We start from the raw sequence: 19,044 nt of genomic DNA, 5'->3' as shown, positions 1-19,044 counted from the left end.
GCACAGCTAATTCACACATACAAGTCTCGGAGTTGATTCTGAAATCAATGTAATCTTAATATATGGGTCTTGATTAGGTGAAAGACACAACCTGTTTTGATATCTTTGAGTTTAAGGACAAGTAAACTATGATGGCCACATACTTGCTCATTATCTCACCAATTGTGTTTCAGCATATAGAACTGCCCTTTTATAGGTTTCGCTATGTAAATCCAATGTTATTTAGAAACAACAGCCACTATCTATTCTGGGTAAGTTTGTAATGGTTGGAAAAAGTTATTTCTCAACAGGAAACCTTTGGACAGGTTGGAAACATTAATATTGATGTTAAGAACATAAATTGTTAAGAAAAGAAAAGTCAAGAAGCCCTTCAGGTCACACTGCTTCAGAGCCAGTGCACACTTTACCCTATCACAAACTCTGTACACCCATTTGATGTCCAGTACCAAAGTCTATCTTATCAGCATATGAACCAATTAGTTTTCTGTAAGCAAGGTTCCTTCAAACGTACTTCAGAATTTTAGAATGTTCATAACCTGTTACATCTTGATGTGACACTATCATGGTTTGAATTACCTGTGAGAGTCCTGTTCACATTGTTGTGGGTTTCTGCTTATTACTACCCCAGTCCTGATCCCAATCACATGGTTATTAGATATCTTAAAGGGTATCAACTTTTTGCTGGATGTTAGATTCATTTTACTAAATCCCTCTGTGGAGGACAAATGGAATAACAATATACATTCCTCTCAGCTTCATAAAAAATATGGACTCTTCATAATTGAGAGCACTGAGACCTGAAATTATTTCTGTCACATTTCTTTCTATTCATTCCAGTGCATCATCACCCTCCTCCTGATGGTGGTGGGATTCCTAGAACGCCACACTAGTTCCACAGGTACAAACTTTGCTACCAGCAGCAGGCAATATGGCTGAAAGATAAGTGTAAGGTAGAATTTGCAGAGATTGAAATCAGTCTAGATAAATAGTAGATTATCCACACATACAAGAGGTTTGTGTAAAATTAGGACCAAACAAATTTGGTCCTATATGACACAGTCAAGTGTCAGTTCTTAAAGAGGCAACACCACGAGCATTCCAGGTGGGATAAGCCAATTCAATCTGGTGTTCATGGATCATTAAAGATAGTTAGGGATTGGTAGACACATAACAAAGAGTTGAAAATGTGTTGCTGGTTAAAGCACAGCAGGTTAGGCAGCATCTAAGGAACAGGAAATTTGACGTTTCGGGCCAGAGCCCTTCGTCGAATTTCCTGTTCCTTGGATGCTGCCTAAACTGATGTGCTTTAATCAGCAACACATTTTCAGCTCTGATCTCCAGCACCTGCAGACCTCACTTTTTACATAACAAAGAGTGCCCATTAACTAAAGCAGAGAAGGACAGAGATTTGACTGTAACTCATTGTTTCTTTGTGAATTTGGCACTAATCAAGGAGGTAGGTTAGGACTGACAATGGGACACTTTTGACTTGAGAACAATGGAATTTGCATTAGTCACTGAGGTAAAGCTCAACTTACACTGATCTAATAATGTGTCTCAGACTCAACCTTGAAGGAAAGTCTCCTCATTGTGGCAGTTAACTTTCTTTATCTGACTAAACTCTGTAAATGGGAAATCAGTTAATAGATTACAAAAGTACATCATTTTGTGTCAAAAACTAATTCCTTAATTTAAATAATAGATAATTGGTGAAACCAGTTTGTCATTTATGCAGTAATAGCAGTTTATAGAGACATATGTTGCCACTGAGTCATATAAACGTATATAAGGGGACTGTAAAGCTTAAGTCTCAGGAGGACAGACAGACAGAGCTGACTTTGTTTCAATTCAAAAATTGCAGTTATAATGCTGTTATTTAAAATACTGAGTATCAATTTAGACTGCTTAATGTCAACCAATATAGAATACAGGAGAACCTATTCCATTATCCTTTTACTGACTTTTTTGTAATAACACAGCTGCATCTAGTGGTAGTGCAGAGGATGGTAGTTCTAAAGCACTTGTTAAGTAGAAAGTGTAGGAAGTTGTAAAATTGTCAGAATATCTAAGTTAGTACAGGTGAGTATTAAAATTAAAGTAGGAAATCTAGAGTAGATGGGTAGAATTGAATCCCAAACAACTTAGAACTGGAATTACAACAGCAAACTAGTTGTGACTGCTCCTTTCCATGGACTATATCAGAGTACACAACATAACAAAGTAAATACAACCCAAACACAGGTCAGTCGACCCAGCAAGACCAATGTTAATGCTTCACATGAGTCTGCTCCCAACATTCTTTATCAAACCCCAATAACCCCAGTAACTGGCGACTTCAATCAAGCCAATCTAAGGAAGGTGTTGCCCAAGTACCACCAGAACATTACTTGCCCCACCAGGGGCCCGAACATTTTATACCACTGTCACACTACTGTGAAGGATGCCTATCGCTCCATCCCCCATCCTCATTTCGGGAACTCCAAGCACAATGCCCTGTTTCTTCTCCCAGCTTACAGGCAAAAGCTCAAGCAGGAGACCCTCTTCCGAATACAAGTCCAGAGCTGGTCAGAGAAGGCAGAGGATCAACTCCTATGCTGTCTGGAATCGGCTGATTGGGCCATGTTCAAACAGTCCACAGGAACCTTGGACGAGTACGCCACCACCGTCACAGACTTTATACTGTGTGGAGGACTGTATACTGAGGAAGTCAGTCCGGGTGTTCCCCAACAGGAAACCCTGGATGAATCGGGACATACAGAACCTTCAGATAAGGAGACTCACTCAACCATAAGGAATCCAAGTATGACCTTCGCAGAGCCATTAAGACAGCCAAGGACCAATACCAATCCAACTAGAGACCCAGCCAGACACCCAGCGACTATGGCAAGGACTGAATGACATCACAGGTTCTAAAAAGAGACAGTGCAAGTTAGCAGACATATCCCTCCCAGATCGTCTCAACACCTTCTATGCTCGCTTTGAGCACAATTTCAGCAGAGAGGTAACACCAATTCCGACAAGTCCTGATGAACCTAACCCAACAGTCACTGCATCAGAGGTCAGATCAGCTTTTCTTCATGTGAATCCAAGGGAAGCTATGGGACCAGATGGAGTACCAGGCCGTGCACTCCGAGCATGCGCAGATCAACTGACAGAGCCCTTCTCGGACATCTTCAACCTCTCCCTGCAGTAGGCCACTGTCCCTGCCTGTTTCAAGAGGGCCAACATCATCCCTGTGCCTAAGAAGGCTCATGCAGCAAGAAGGGCTTATGCCCGACACGTTGATTCTCCTGCTCCTTGGATGCTGCCTGACCTGCTGTTCTTTTCCAGCAACACATTTTTCAGCTCATGCAGCAAGTGTCAATGACTACCACCCAGTGGCCCTAACTTCTGGGGTCATGAAGTGCTTTGAATGGCTGGTCATGGCATTAGTTAACTCCAGCCTCCCCACTAATCTTGACCCACTCCAATTTGCCTATCGGATCAACAGATCCATGTCAGATGCCATATCACTTGCCCTTCACTCCTCCCTAGAACATCATGGCACCAAGAACAGCTATGTAAGAATCCTATTCATTGACTACAGTTCAGCCTTCAACACTATTATCCCCTCAAGACTGATAACTAAACATAGTGATTTCGGACTAAGCCCCCCCCCCTCCCCCGGCAACTGGATCCTCAGTTTCCTGACCCACCGGCCACAATCAGTGACGACTGGGGATAATATTTCATCCTCACTAACACTCAACACTGGAGCCCTCCAGAGGTGCGTACTCAGCCCAATACTGTACTCCCTGTATACCCATGACTGCATCGCCAAATACCGTCTAATGCCATTTACAAGTTCACTGATGACACCACCATAGTCGGTCGAATCTCAGATGGCGATGAAACACACTACAGACAGGAGGTGGAAGACCTGGAAAAATGGTGCACTGAGAACAACCTAGCTCTCAATGCTGGCAAAGCCAAGGAAATCATTATTGACTTTCAGTGGGATATTACTCATGCCCCCGCCTAAAATTAACAGCACAGAGGTGGAACAAGTGGAGAGTGTCAAGCTCCTGGGAGTGATCATCCACAACAAGCTTTCTTGGATTCTTCATGTGGACACACTGGTTACAAAGGCCCAACAATGTCTCTTCCTTTGGCAGCTGAGGAAATTTGGCATGACGGCAAATACTCTTGCCGACTTTTATATGTGTGCCATCGAGAGCATTCTGTCTGGATGTATCATTATCTGGTATGACAACGGTATCATTCAAGAAAGGAGAAGGTTACAGAGAGTGGTGAACTTGGCCCAGACAATCACAAAGGCCAACGTCCTATCTATAGAATCCATCTACCAGGCCTGCTGTTCAGGAAAGGCCACCAGCATTCTCAAAGATCCATCCCATCCTGTTATATTTTTCTACAACTTCTACCACTGGGGAGAAAGTACAGAAACCTGACTCTTAACATTCGCCTGTACCTGTATTTTTGTTTTTGCTGCTGTTTGCCTATTATTTACTAATTATGCTACTTAACTCTGTGATCTGCCTGTATTGTTCGCAAGACAAAGCTTTTCACTGTGCCTCAGTACACATGACAATCAATTCAATTCCATTCTCTTTTCTTCCGCATTTATCTAACTTGCCTTTAAATCTTTCTATGCTATTCACCTTTACTGCTTAATGTGGTAATGAATTCCACATTCCCACTATTCCCTGATCAAAGAAATGTCTTCTGAAATCCCTATTCAACTTATTGTATTTAAAACTTCCTAATTCTTGTCTTGCCCACAAGTAGAAACATCTTTATATCTACTCTCTGAAACTCTTTCAAAATCTTAAAATCTACTATCAGATTATTCCTCTATTTTATCTTTACAACGGAAAAGAGCCAAACACCTTTAAATCTTTGCTGATAGGTATAACCTCTCCATTCTAGTATTGGTATTCTCATTTTACTATCAAGAGTATTATTACAAATATACTTGTTTGCACAATCAAGACTACATATACATTAGATGCAAATCATATTGGTGTGTCCTGCAATCATTGACGGTGAATGTGACATGAAAAAGTTGTGGAAAAACAATGAGAATCAGGACAGAACAGAAGATGGCTGTGATTATTTTGAGTGGAGTTCCCTGGGATAGTGTCTTAGGCTCATTGACGTACAGGTGCTTTATCACTATCCTTGTCTCCAACATAAAGTCAGGACTGAGGATGTTTGTTGATGAATGTACAGTGTTCAACACGAGTCATGACTCCTCAAGTGAAACAGTTTGTGCTGTACATATCAAGATCTGGACAATATTCAGGCTTGGACTGATAAGTGGTAGGTAGTATTTGTGCCATACAAATACCAGGCATTAACTTTTTCCAACAAGAGGGAATCTAATCATTGTTTCTTGCATCCTGTGTTTACTACTGATCAGACATCGACCACGACCAGTCATATAAATACTGTGACTTCAAGTTAGCCAGAGGCTAAGAATTCTCTGGCTAGTAACTCACCTCCTGATTCTTCAAACCTGTTCATTGTTAACAAGTCAGGAGTGTGATAGAATACTATGCACTAGGCTGGTGGGTGAAAATTCACCAAGACTCAAGTGGCACAACACCAAAGAGGACAAAACAACCTACTTGATCATCACCCCATCACCTTAAACATTCAGACCCTCCATCACCACTGCATAGTTTAATCAGTGTGTACTACCAAAAAGATGCATTGCAGCAACTTGGCAAAGTTTCTTTGACTTTTGACAGCACTTTCCAAACTTGCGGCCCCTGCCACATAGAAGGAGAAGGGCAGCAGATGCACAGGAACACCACCATCTGCACATTCTCCTCCAAACCACATACTGTCCTGACCTGGAAATATATTCACTGTCGATTACTGTCTTTATTACCAGAATGTGGATGTGCTTATACCACATGGACTGTAGCAGTGTAAGAAAGTAGCTCACTGCTGGTTTCTCAAGACAATGCTGGCCTGCCTACAATACCCATGTCCCATGAGCAAATAACAAAAAATAATGTTAAAAATAATGACTTTTCTGCCTATCTCTGGAATGAACATTTATTTCTATCTACTATAGTACTATCAACAACATGAATCTAGAATACTGTAAATATTTAAGTCCAATAGGCCCACTGTGTATATTGCACATGTTCAAGAAATAAATTGTGAATTTGTATTAATTTCAGTTTGGCACATCATATGCAACTCTTATGTTTACAATATTTTACAGCAAAACCTTTACAATGATATCAGCTAATAACAGAACAGATGGAGCACAAGGAAAACAGAATGCATGTTTAGCAACAAGTACACAATTTTCACTCACATAGCACCTTTAATGTAGTAAAATGTCCCAAGGGACTTTGCAGGAGCATCATCGAACAAAATTCTCTTGCTGGAGCTGTTGCTAGTTTGCTTATTCCTGATGAAGGGCTTATGCTCGAAACGTCAAATTCTCTATTCCTGAGATGCTGCCTAACCTGCTGTGCTTTGACCAGCAACACATTTGCAGCCGTGCATAATCAGTGCCACCATGGATTCCCTGATGGCACTTCTTAAAAATACACTATTGCCACATTTTAAGAAACAGTGCTGTGAATGTGTATTCTGCAGCAAGTGTTACAGTCAAAAAGAGGAGACCTTGGTGCGGCCTGTAAAGACTTGCTTAATAGTGGGCAATCAAGTGGAAAAGCAGTGTTCCTCACAACACCTACTCCCCAACTGACCCAATCTTGTTGCCAGAAACTAGTATGACATTGTCATAGACAAAATAGAATCCGTTATTCAACAAGAAAGTATAATCATGATATGTTTAGTTGGCCTCTGTAATTGTTGGCTTTCCCGCATCACACTGTTGGATGTGCATAAAGGTTTTAGTGATTTAATTTAATGTCATGGTTTCTTCAGCATCTCGTTTACTGTAAACTGTGTTGTTCTCTGTCTCTCTCTTTACCAATTGCCTAAATTGTTCCTAATTTATCTAATGCAGATGGAGCCAGCCTTTGATTCAATGGGAACATACCCATCTCATAAAGGTTTGGGGATTGAACCCTGATCCAGACCACGTTGTGGAATGGAGACTGGGGCTCTGACTCTCAATTCTGTGTTGACATTCATCAGGATACTCAGGTCTGGTGGGAATAGATGACCCAGCCTCATGATAGGGCTTGTGGAATCTATTAAATCCTCCTGTCCTATGGGACTAAGTTATCTATAAACTGCCATAAAGATGATTATTGAGTGTTCCTGACTGGCTTGTCAGGCTGTTATCTGTCCAAAATCTTTACACTGCTCCATTTTGCTCTCCAAAGGATGAACATGAAGTTTGGAAAGCAACTTGCCACTTATCTTCAAGTGTGAAAATATGAAAACAGTGACAACCATTGGGGTTGGTTTTACCAGAGGGTAAATATATAGTTGCTCCAGGAAAGGCCACCAAAAAAGTGTTTTTCTTTGAAAATTAAGAGCGTTGTGTAATTCTGTACAAATGCACAGTCCAACAGTGAAGTGTCATCTCTATCTCCGGAATGAACAGTAATAGGCATTGATTTGATGAAAATATTGAATTGGAGAACTTAGTTCTAACAATGTTGATCCACAAATAAGTGTTTTCAGGAAATTGCTATTGACTTGTGTGTGTTTCAGACCAGTGTTTAACAATTGTCTGCTTTAGATTTTAAAATGTCCTGACAATCATCAGCACGCTTTTCATACGAAAATGTTAGTTTGTAGCTAGTCTAAAACCAGAATCATGGGATATTTTCCAAAGGGTTGCAACAAAAGAAAATGGGAATTCCACTCTCCGGTTGTCATGTAGGCAAGATGGAGTGTGAGCAGATGGTATTGAATGGACTTGCTTGTACAAGAGTGCATTTTTAATGCAGCCAACAAACAGAAAGTTTTCACAAAATTAGCAAAACTGAACTCTGCACTTAGTCTGGAAAAGAATCAGCAACACTGAAGAATGATCATTTGCTTTTCATTATGAAATATCCTCTTGGCTCAAGCAGAGCACCCTTGTCTCTGAATGAGAGGTTGTAGAACTTTTAAAACTCATTCGGGAATGTGGCGTCACTGACAAGACCAGCACATTTCCATCTGATACAACTGAGTGGCTTACGAGTTCATTGTGGAGAGTGGTGAAGAGTCAAAAGCATTGGTGTGCATCTAGAGTTATAAATAAATTAGAATGGGTACGTACAACAGATTTCCTTTCCTAAAGGACCATAAGTGAACCAGGTAAGTTCTTACAGCAACCCAGTAGCTTTGTGATCACCATTATTAATTCCTGAATTATTTCATTAATTAAATTGCAATTCTTCAGCTGCTATGATGAAATTTGAATTCTATGGATCAATAATCCAGTTTCTGGATTACAAGTGCAGTGACAAAGCCACTATGTGATCTTAAGTCTGGATTCAAGGCCCACTCTGGATATAATCTAGGCTGACACTTCAATGCAGTACTGAGGGAATGCTGGCTGCCAGTTTGGTGCATTTGGTTAGTTATATCTTGTCCAAACTAAAACCATGGCTACCAAATAATAATTGTGCCATAATTTGGAGACGTCTTTCTGTAAATGTAAAAATAGAAAATGGTCACATTTTTAATTACTACTGAAAATGTGTTGCTGAAAAAGCGCAGCAGGTCAGGCAGCATCCAGGGAACAGGAGATTCGACTTTTCGGGCATAAGCCCTTCTTCAGGAATGAGGAAAGTGTGTCCAGCAGGCTAAGATAAAAGGAGGGACTTGGGGGAGGGGCGATGGAGATGTGATAGGTGGAAGGAGGTCAAGGTGAGGGTGATAGCCTCATCGGAGTGGGGTGGGGGCAGAGAGGTCAGGAAGAAGATTGCAGGTTAGGAGGGCGGTGCTGAGTTCGAGGGATTTGACTGAGACAAGGTGGGGGGAGGGGAAATGAGGAATCTGGAGAAATCTGAGTTCATCCCTTGTGGTCGGAGGGTTCCCAGGCGGAAGATGAGGCGCTCTTCCTCCAACCGTCGTGTTGTTATGATCTGGCGACGGAGGATGCCAAGGACCTGCATGTCCTTGGTGGAGCGGGAGGGGGAGTTAAAGTGTTGAGCCACGGGGTGGTTGGGTTGGTTGGTCCGGGTGTCCCAGAGGTATTCTCTGAAACGTTCAGCAAGTAGGCGGCCTGTCTCCCCAATATAGAGGAGGCCAAATCGGGTGCAGCGGATGCAATAGATGATGTGTGTGGAGGTGCAGGTGAATTTGTGGCGGATATGGAAGGATCCCTTGGGGCCTTGGAGAGAAGTAAGGGAGGAGGTGTGGGCGCAAGTTTTGCATTTCTTGCGGTTGCAGGGGAAGGTGCCGGGAGTGGAGGTTGGGTTAGTGGGGGTTTGGACCTGACGAGGGAGTCACGGAGGGAGTGGTCTTTTCGGAACGCTGATAGGGGAGAGGAGGGAAATATATCCCTGGTGGTGGGGTCCGTTTGGAGGTGGCGGAAATGACGGTGGATGATACGCTGTATATGGAGGTTGGTGGGGTGGTAGGTGAGAACCAGTGGGGTTCTGTCCTGGTGGCGGTTGGAGGGGTGGGGCTTAAGGGCGGAGGAGCGGGAAGTGGAGGAGATGCGGTGGAGAGCATCGTCGATCACGTCTGGGGGGAATCTGCGGTCCTTGAAGAAGGAGGCCATCTGGGCTGTACGGTATTGGAACTGGTCCTCCTGGGATCAGATGCGGCGGAGACGAAGGAATTGGGAATATGGGATGGCGTTTTTACAGGGGGCAGGGTGGGAGGAGGTGTAGTCTAGGTATTTACGGGGGGCAGGGTGGGAGGAGGTGTAGTCTAGGTATTTTCAGCAACACATTTTCAGCTCTGATCTCCAGCATCTGCAGACCTCACCTTCTCCCCATTTTTAATTACCAAAGTGAAGGTGTTGCCGCTGCCAAAACAAAATATCCAGTTCAAAATAGGGCATGCAAGTGGGAATGAGTAAACCTATCTGGGGGAGGGGGTACAATCAGTTTTATCAGCTTTCATAAATTACTAAAATAGAATTTAATAGCAGGAGACACCAATCTGAACCATCCAAATTTCAGAAGGATTGTAAACTAACTGTTGGGTGCAGTATAGACGTTAAATTTCTATGTCCCTTCCAAATGCACATTGGCATAGACATTTCCTATTGCGGCAATAGAAGTCATAAGAGCTTGAATTCTGTCTCATTCTGCACTTGATAGCCAGTCTGAGCCTAGGCAGCACTTAGATTATGGTTAGAAAAAAGTCAGCCAGAGTTTCTGCCTCTAATCATCACCTTACTGACTGCTGCAGGAAAGCCCATGTCCACATGCAGGAAACACTATGTCCATAGCAAATTGCTGAACACAAGCCAACCCTTTAAGGAGAGGAATAGCTAAGGGTAGAAGAATTAAAGTGAGTCCTTATTGTGAAAAACCACTACATCATTTCGAGATACTATTACTGTCATCCAGAGATGTGCATGTTCAATCAGCCTCCTGTCCCCTCTCCTGCCACATGCCTTAAAGCATTGCCTTAGGCTGAGATTTATATTTCTGGGCATTGGCTGCACTCCAATATTTCGTCTACATAGTCATTCTTCAACTGAGATGCCAAAAGCTGTGTATCAGCACAATATTTGGCAGCAGGAAGAAGGTACTGTAATTACAATGGAGCAAAATCCTGCCTTCACTCATCATACAATTTCCAATAAAATTTACAAAAAAAAGTGAAAATTCTGGTGTTTGTATCTCTTCCAGGCTAGGACAATAGAGATGGATTGGAGCATCCTTTGCTTTTGAGGTCAATTACTCAACACAGATTTCAGATCAAATCTTGGTTCCATTATAGCTCCATAGCCATTTAGCCAGTAGCAACATAGATACTATCACATAGTGTTTTGTAATGGCTGAGGATGGATGAGGCCTTCATGGAAAATAAAGAAAATACGAAAAGAATTAAAAAAAAAGATACTGACCCCAGGAGGAACACTTGTAGAAGTTACTAAGCTTTTTTAAAAGTATGGGTTTTCAGAAGATTTCTAAAGATGATGAATTTAAGAAGGAATTCCAGAAATTGGGACTGAAGTAGATGAAAGCTATGCTGTCAGTCACAGAATAAAGGGGATGGATTGAATAAGTCAAGATATAATGAGATTGGAGAGGAGAACATTGAAGATCTAAGAGGATGAGACCGTGAAAGAGATGAACATGAGAAGTGAATGTTTAATAATCCATGGGAAATGGATTATTCGGTGGGATGTGGGTAGATATATTAAAGAGTTGTAAAAATCAAAGTTTGTATGAAGTGTAATCTCCAATATATTTTTAAAGTTAAAGATATTATTTTGAGCATTAGGTATGTCTGTCGTGTCAAGGGCAGGGCATGCAAAATTATTTTTCTGCCTTAGATTGAGTGTTTGTTTAAAAATATGGAATTGGTAAATAAACACTTCTGAAACCTGGAACTTAAGATATTTCTCTGTTCCTTTCCTGTCCATTAAAAATTCCTTTCTATAAATTGCCTACAACTGTCCCAATGCCATTGTGAAGCAGAACCCAAAAAACAAGGTAAAAAGGATGACAAGAAAACAGTTGACAAAAAAGGAAAGAAAGCAGCAAAATCTGCTGGAAAAGAGGAAGAAAAGGAGGTATGATTGCTTCTTAGAATTCTACTTCCTGCTTTGTTAAATTGCTAGCGTTGCTTTTTGCTTTGGAGCCATGTTTAGTTTGAAATTGATTGTAGCACCATAAATATTGCAGACAGGCTATGTGTAGCCTGTAGCCAATATAGTCTGTTTTAAGATCCAGGTCAAATGCATGATATATTTCCTTCCCCACATTGTGTTGAAATCAAGGCATTTCATTCCATGTCCTAATTCTATTTGTTTTGTTTTCTGCATAAGCCTTAAAATTAGAAACTTCCCACAGTTTTCCTTCCTACAGTCTGGTTTCTAAACTCCAAGCATAGTGGAATAAAGTCTGTTCAAACTCTCAAATCCAACATGTGAGAAAAGCCAACCCATCTCAGAGTGGAAGTGATTCCTACTCCCAGACCCACCATTAGATTTAGACCACAACGGAAGTTACAAAAAACTTAATAGAACAAAGAATAAACCTTAAACCTGAATATCGCCTGTTTATCCTCTGCACAAGCAGTATCCTTACTTCATAGCTGACGTCTTGCCTTATCCCTTTGACATGTATCTAATTCTTAAATGATTACATTGTCTCTGATACAACCACGTGGTCTGGTCATAAATTTCATACCTTGGTAATTCTCTGCATCAAGAAACATTTTTCTGCTGTCTGTTCTAAGTCTCTTACATTCAGTCTAGTATTTGACTCCTTTTGTGAAGATCCTCATTGGAAACAATAGGTTGACTTTTATATTTCATTGACAGGTTGGAGAGACGTGGAATTGGGTATAATGCCATTCCCATTGCCTGCTATTTTAGGAGGTGTTAGGTTACTGACTTGCTCTTGGCCAAAGAGGGCAATATCACCCACATAAAGGCTTCTTCTTTTCCCATCATCCCCCACAAATCTTTTTCCCATAACTGGCACCATGTGAAACCTAATAGATTTCACTGTTTGTGAAAGCATTAGCTCATCCAAGGACTCCTGGTTCCCTCCTCTCCCATTTCCTTTCCCTTGCTGGTCTGCCACTCTGGCCTCCCCAGGAGCCTTACACAGCAACAGTAACAGTCACCCTCAGCATCTGATAGCATAACTGGGATAAGAGAGCTGCTAACTGTTTGATTGACCACCAGGTTTTAGGATGTGGAATTTTCCCCGACATTAGGGTAGATGGTCCACTTCAAGCTGTGATTGGTGTAGGGCTGAGGTCACTTTCGATATTTAAACAGGATTGTGAGGGATACAGTACTAGGGTACAGTGGAATATCTGAGCTAGTCTGTTTCTATCTACACTGATCTGTCCTTAATAGTTTATAACACATGTCAAATAAATCCTAATCTCTAGGCAAAAATGGGCATTTTTTAAAGTTCACTTTAATTTGTATTTCCTTACACCAGACAGCATCATAGTGAATTTGCATCTCATTGCATTAATATTTTTCCTATTGTATTGGAGTCTAAATGTTATGCAAAATTCTAACCATTTTCTATATAGATTCACCATTACATCATGATTTTTGCATTCTATAACAATTGCTCTCAAATCTATGAATCCTTTAACATTTTTATGGCTTTATTTACTTGAAGTACCTCCTGTTACTGAACTGGTGCCAAATCTGTCTTGTTGCCACATGACATTACTTTCCACCTTTAAAAGGTTTTTAAAATTGGAATGTACAATGTCACACTCACTGAAATTGAATTCTACTTGCTATCTTTTTGCCTGAATTCTACCTGCCATCTTTTTGCCTGATTCACCAACTTATTCATCTGCAGCTCTCCTTAATCCTCAATATTATTTACTAAGCCTGCTGTTTTAGTACTGTGTATGACATGTACAGATTGTTGCATGGTGAAAGCAGAACCCTGATCCTGTGCTGCAGCTGTAAAGCATTACTAACCTGCACCATCTTTCTTGTAGAAACGACTGTCTGCCAAAAAGGCAAAAGGTAAAGATGATAAAAAACATATCAGTCCCCCATCATCCAGGTCCAGCAAGCAGCCATCAACATCCAGGGAAAGTCCTGAACCAGATCTGAATCAGGAAGACCCCATCTTACAACAGATTTATAGAGAGAAATTATACATAGAGGTGAGAGCCTCAGAGTTATCAAATTCTCTGTTATATCGATCAGCACAGTGAATGAGAAGAAACCTTTATTAAAACTTTTGTTATTTATGTTGAGTGGCAAGGTAAGGCAAGAGAATGAAGTTTCATGTCTTAAAACAGAAATGTAAGCAACATTCCATCTTTCTTGCTGTTGGAAGTCGAATGATACATTTTGTTTGTTCCTTTGCTCTGGTTTTGGCTAGTCTTACAGTCAACATGAAATAGTGAGTGATTCTGGTGCAATCAAAGGTAAAATTGCCACCATCCCACTGTTTCATTAGAGTGGTAAATTTAATATGAGGATCACCTTGCCTCAAGTGAGGCTGAGAAGGCAGGGTCTTCATGGTGACCTCAGCTGATGTGAGAATTAAACTTGTATTGTTGATGTCACTCTGCTTCACAAGCTAGCTATCCAGCTAACTGAGCTAACAGGCATGAATTATGGTTTGTTTTTCTGAAGATGTCAATCAAGCTGACCTTTACACAGTTTGTTCAGATAAAGGAATAATTACTTACAACTTAGTTTTTCAAACTTGTAAGAGGTGATTATGGGTGGTTTGGCTGGGAGCTTTCAAATCTTCATGCTGCAGTATCAACAGCCAGATTGCTTTTTTTTCAGAAAACACAGTTGAAAACTCAGTTGAAACTCTGACCACTTCCTCTCAAACTGATTGCCTTCTTTGTGAAAAATACTGACTTTTCACAAAATGAGTTTCAGGTTGATAATCATAGTTCTGGATTAGTGGTGCTGGAAGAGCACCACTAACCCAGAATGTGGTTTCCAGCATCTGCAGTCATTGTTTTTACCTCGTGATAGTCATAGTGTCATTCAAAGGTCACTGACACCAATTGCCTGGGCTTTTACTGGGCCATGGGACCTAGGGATCTGATGTCAAGCAGGCTTCAGAATCCTGCAAAATTATATGTCAACAGAGGGCAGGTTGTGCAAGTCTAGATGCCAGAATAATTATAATGTATAAAGGTAAAATACTGCGGATGCTGTAAATCTGAATCAAATGCAGGCATTACTGGAGACACTCAGCAGGTCTGACAGCACCTGTGCAGAAAGCAACAGAGTTAACTGAAGAATAATAGCAGACAGGAAATTTAATTCTATTTCTCTCGCCACAAATGATGCCAGAAAATTATGTGTTCACTGAGAACCATAACATATTAATATGTTGCTGATGTGTCCTAACTGTGTAAGTCAGTGGAGCTAAGTGAACTACAAGATCAGACGTGATCTTATTAAATGGAGGAGCAGGCTCGGTGGGCCATATGGCCTACTCCTACCTATTTCTTATGTTCATGTTTTGAGTTTCCCATTCTCTTTAAAGTATTGACAATTGATCCCTCTCTTTTTGTAAATGTACAAGGCTCATTTATTGAACATTCATTTGCACAGACACACTAGCACAGTAACTTTCTGTTATTTATTCATGGGATAAGGACATTGCTGGCTGGACCAACATTTATTGCCCACACCTAATTGCCCTTGAAAAGTGGCAGTGACTTACCTTCTTGAACCCTGCAGTCCATTTGATGCATAGTGCTGTTAGGGAACGAATTCCAGGATTTTGACGCAGCAACACTGAAAGAACAGTTTCCAAATTAGGATAGTGAGTGACTTGGAGAAGGGCTTGCTCTTGTCCATCGAGACAGTTGTGGTCGTGAGTTTGCGAAGGTGCTGTCTCAGCAACCTCAGAGAATTTCTACAGGGTATTTTATAGATAAACACTGCTGCTAATGAGCATCAGTGGTGGAGGGAGTGAACGTTTGTGGATGCGGTGTCAATCAAGTGGGCGATTTTGTCCTAGATGTGGTCAAGCTTCTTGAGTATTGCTAGAGCTGCTGCTGGAGGCAAATGGGGAATGATCCATCAAATTCCTGACATGCACATTGTAGATGGTGAACAGACTTTGGGGAAACAGAAAATGAGTTTGTCACTTCAGGATTCCTAGCCTTTGACCTGCTTTGGAGGCACAGCATGTATATGGCTAGTCCAGTTCAATTTCTGATCAATTGTAAGTACCAGGATGTTAATAATGGGTGATTCAGCAATGCTAATACCATCTAATGTCAAGAGGTGATGGTTAGATTCTCTCTTATTGAAGGTGATTGTTGCATGTTATTTGTGTGGTGCGAATGTACTGTTATTTGGCTACCCAAACCTGGATTTTGTCCATCTTATGATGCATTTGGCCATGGACTGCTTCAGTATCTGAGGAGTCATAAATGGTGCTGTACATTGTGCAATCAGCAACAAACATCCCCACTTCTGAATTACGAGAAAGCCATTGATGAAGCTGCTGAAAATGGTTGGTCCTAGGATACCACCCTTAGGAATTCCTGCAGAGACGTCCAAGAGCTGAGCAACTCCAACAGCCACAACCATCTTCCTATGTGCCAGGTATGACTCCAACCACCAGAGAAATTTCTCCCGATTCCCTTTGGCTTGGGTTTTGCTCAGGCTCTTTGATACCACACTCAGTCAAATGTGGCTTTGATGTCGAAGGCTGTCACTCTCACCGCACCTTTGAAATTCAGCTCTTTTGTCCATGTTTGAACTAAGGCTGTAATGAGGTCAGGAGTTGAGTGGTCCTTGCAGGATCAAAACTAAGCATTAGTGAACAGCTTATTGCTAAGTAAGAGTTGGTCTATATCACTATTGAGGACACATGCCATCACTTTCCTCATGATCAAGAACCCACTGATGGGGCAATAATTGGCCATGTTGAACTTATCCTGCCTTTTCTGTACAGGTCATACCTGGAACAGTTTGACTAGGGTTATGGCAAGTTCTGGAGCACACATCTTCACTGCTATTGCCAGAATGTTGTCAGGACCCACAACCTTCACAGTAATCAGTGCCTCCAACCATTTCTTGACATTACATGCACTGAATCAATTTGGTTGAAGCCTGGCATCTGCCTGGCTGGGCCCTTTTGTTACCTTTAGATTTGATTATTCAAATGTGCTCTTAGCCTTTTGTATACTCCATAATTTTGAGGTCACCTGTAATTTTGCTGCTAATGTCCTCATTCACACCAAGACCTTTTCAACCATTCCTGTATTCACGAACTTACACTTGTTCCTAGATTCACAATGCCTCAATTTTAAAATTCCAATCCTTGTTTTTAAATCCCCCCATTCTCTAGTTTTTCCATATCTCTGAAATCTTCTCCAGTCCCACAACCCTCTGAGATGTCTGTTCTCCTTCCATTCTGCCCTCTTAAGCATCCCTTATTTTCAACATTCCACTATTGTTAACCATGCCCTGGCGCCCGATGCTGTGTCATTTCCTTCCTCAATCTCTCCACTGTTCTGCATCTCTTTCCTTGTTTTAAGGTATTTTTTTAAAAACCTGCCCGTTTGACCAAGCTTAATAATACATGATTATCTGGCTCAGTACCAAATTTTATTTGATAATGCTCCTGTGAAGTGCTTTGAATGTTTGTAAAGATGCTTTACATATTTAAGTTACTTTTGGAAAAGCAGGGTCTAACAAACAGGAAAGCAACAATATCAAAGTGCGTTTGAGAGTGAAGCATTCCCTCATTACTGCATTGGAGTGTGAACCTAGAATTTACACTCAGCTCCTTACAATGGAATTTGAAGCCATTACCTTCTGACTTAGAAGAGAGAATATTATCACTTGGCTATATTGACATCTAAAAAAGATGAATATGTGTACCTTTCCCTTAAAAACCTTAAGCATCTTTATTGAATACATAATAAATATTATTGTGTGAATTAATCTTCCATAAGAGCATTAGAAATAGGCTAGTCAGCTCCGTGAGCCTGCTGCATGATTCAGTATGATCATGGCTAATCTCCTATATGACTATACTTACCCATATGATCTTCATACCCCCATTCTGAGTATTCTACAATCTGTTGATCTCTGTAATGAACTGAGCGGCTACATCTGTCTGTTGTATAGAATTCCAATGACTCATAACCCTTTGAATATGGAAATTATTCATTTCAGTCTTAGATATCTGACTATTTGCTGTAAGACAGTAATTCCAAAGGAAACAGCCTCTCAGCATCCACCATGTCAAATCCCTTAACAACTTCAAGTTTCAATTGGATTACCTCCTATTTGCCTGGGAATAAGGCTGGATTTTCTTAATCTCTCTTACTAGGACAATTTCCTTATCCCAGGAAATGTCCAGTGAACTTTAATTCTACTTCCTCTATAAGGCAGATATATCCTTTTTCAGGTATGATTTGGAGATGCCAGTGTTGGACTGGGGCGTGCAAAGTTTAAAAATCACACCGTAACAGATTATCGTCCAACAGGTTTAATTGGAAGCTCTAACTTTCGGAGCGCAGTTCTTTCACAAAGGAGCAATGTTCCGAAAGCTAGTGCTTCCAATTAAAAGTGTTGGACTATAATCTTCTTCAGGTGAAAAGACCACAACTTGTCCACAGTACTGTATTTGTGATCTCTCCAAGGCATTACTGATAGGGAAAGTAGATCTATTATTAGGAATACAAAGAAAAGGGCATTTTGAAAATGTTATCTTTGGACAGAGACAACAGATATTTATGAAAGGGAAGTCTTATTTGACAAAATGGATTAATTGGCCAATTATGTTTTCCTGACTGTGAAACCTTGGTGCTACAACTCACGACCACTGTTGACCCTGCCCCAGCTACTAACTGATGACTGAGCCACTCACTCAGATGAATCTCTGAATCATGAAATCTCTGTTTCTCCCCTTACAGGTCTATGGATTGATAAAATCCATGATAAATGAAGCCTCTTCTCTCTTTGAGGCTCTGAAGGAGCAGGATACAGAGCCTTTGGATAAATGTGTTTAACTGTATATACATCTGTAGATTGGAGTTGAGCTTGTTGCTTTATTAGATTTCTATATATTTGTGGAAATTATATATATTTTTTAAAATTCCCCCAGTTTTCTCTTTTTTTCTGCCGGCACTGACACTAACAAATAACAAATACACTGGAGTTGTCAACAACCTGATGAAGAAGCAGTGCTCTGAAACCTACTGCTTCCAAATAAACCTGCTGGACTATAATCTGGTGTTGTGTGATTTTTAACTTTAAACACACATGTGTCTCCTTCAAACCATCATTGCTTACTTTGCGATGTTTTGTGTCAAAGATATTTTAAAGAGTTCATTGGTTGCATTTTCCTGCCATTTGCCTTAGATCCTTTGATCTAGAATGTGCCCTTTCTGCTATCTTCCTCTGTAAACAATATCAACACTTAGAGACTGTTACATGGGACCCTTATTCTGCCACTTGATTGTATTGTGCCACTATGCAATTCGCCTTCA

The 19,044-nt window shown here is 40.9% G+C and overlaps 1 protein-coding gene across 1 annotated transcript in view; it reads left to right on the top strand.

Annotated features, from left to right (window-relative positions):
• The window catches only part of mycbpap (mycbp associated protein), a 103,545-nt gene extending 84,957 nt beyond the window's left edge, over positions 1 to 18,588 (top strand). The window contains exons 17-19 of the mRNA XM_060844838.1: positions 11,541 to 11,635; positions 13,546 to 13,716; positions 18,469 to 18,588. Coding sequence (XP_060700821.1) covers positions 11,541 to 11,635; positions 13,546 to 13,716; positions 18,469 to 18,564 — 362 coding nt within the window. The 3' untranslated portion in view covers positions 18,565 to 18,588. The remainder of the gene's footprint in view (positions 1 to 11,540; positions 11,636 to 13,545; positions 13,717 to 18,468) is intronic.
• Positions 18,589 to 19,044: the final 456 nt, after the last annotated feature.

This window comes from Hemiscyllium ocellatum, chromosome 25, assembly GCF_020745735.1.
Source record: "Hemiscyllium ocellatum isolate sHemOce1 chromosome 25, sHemOce1.pat.X.cur, whole genome shotgun sequence".
NCBI classification, from domain to species: domain Eukaryota; kingdom Metazoa; phylum Chordata; class Chondrichthyes; order Orectolobiformes; family Hemiscylliidae; genus Hemiscyllium; species Hemiscyllium ocellatum.
This window is presented reverse-complemented; position numbering and strand designations above follow the sequence as displayed.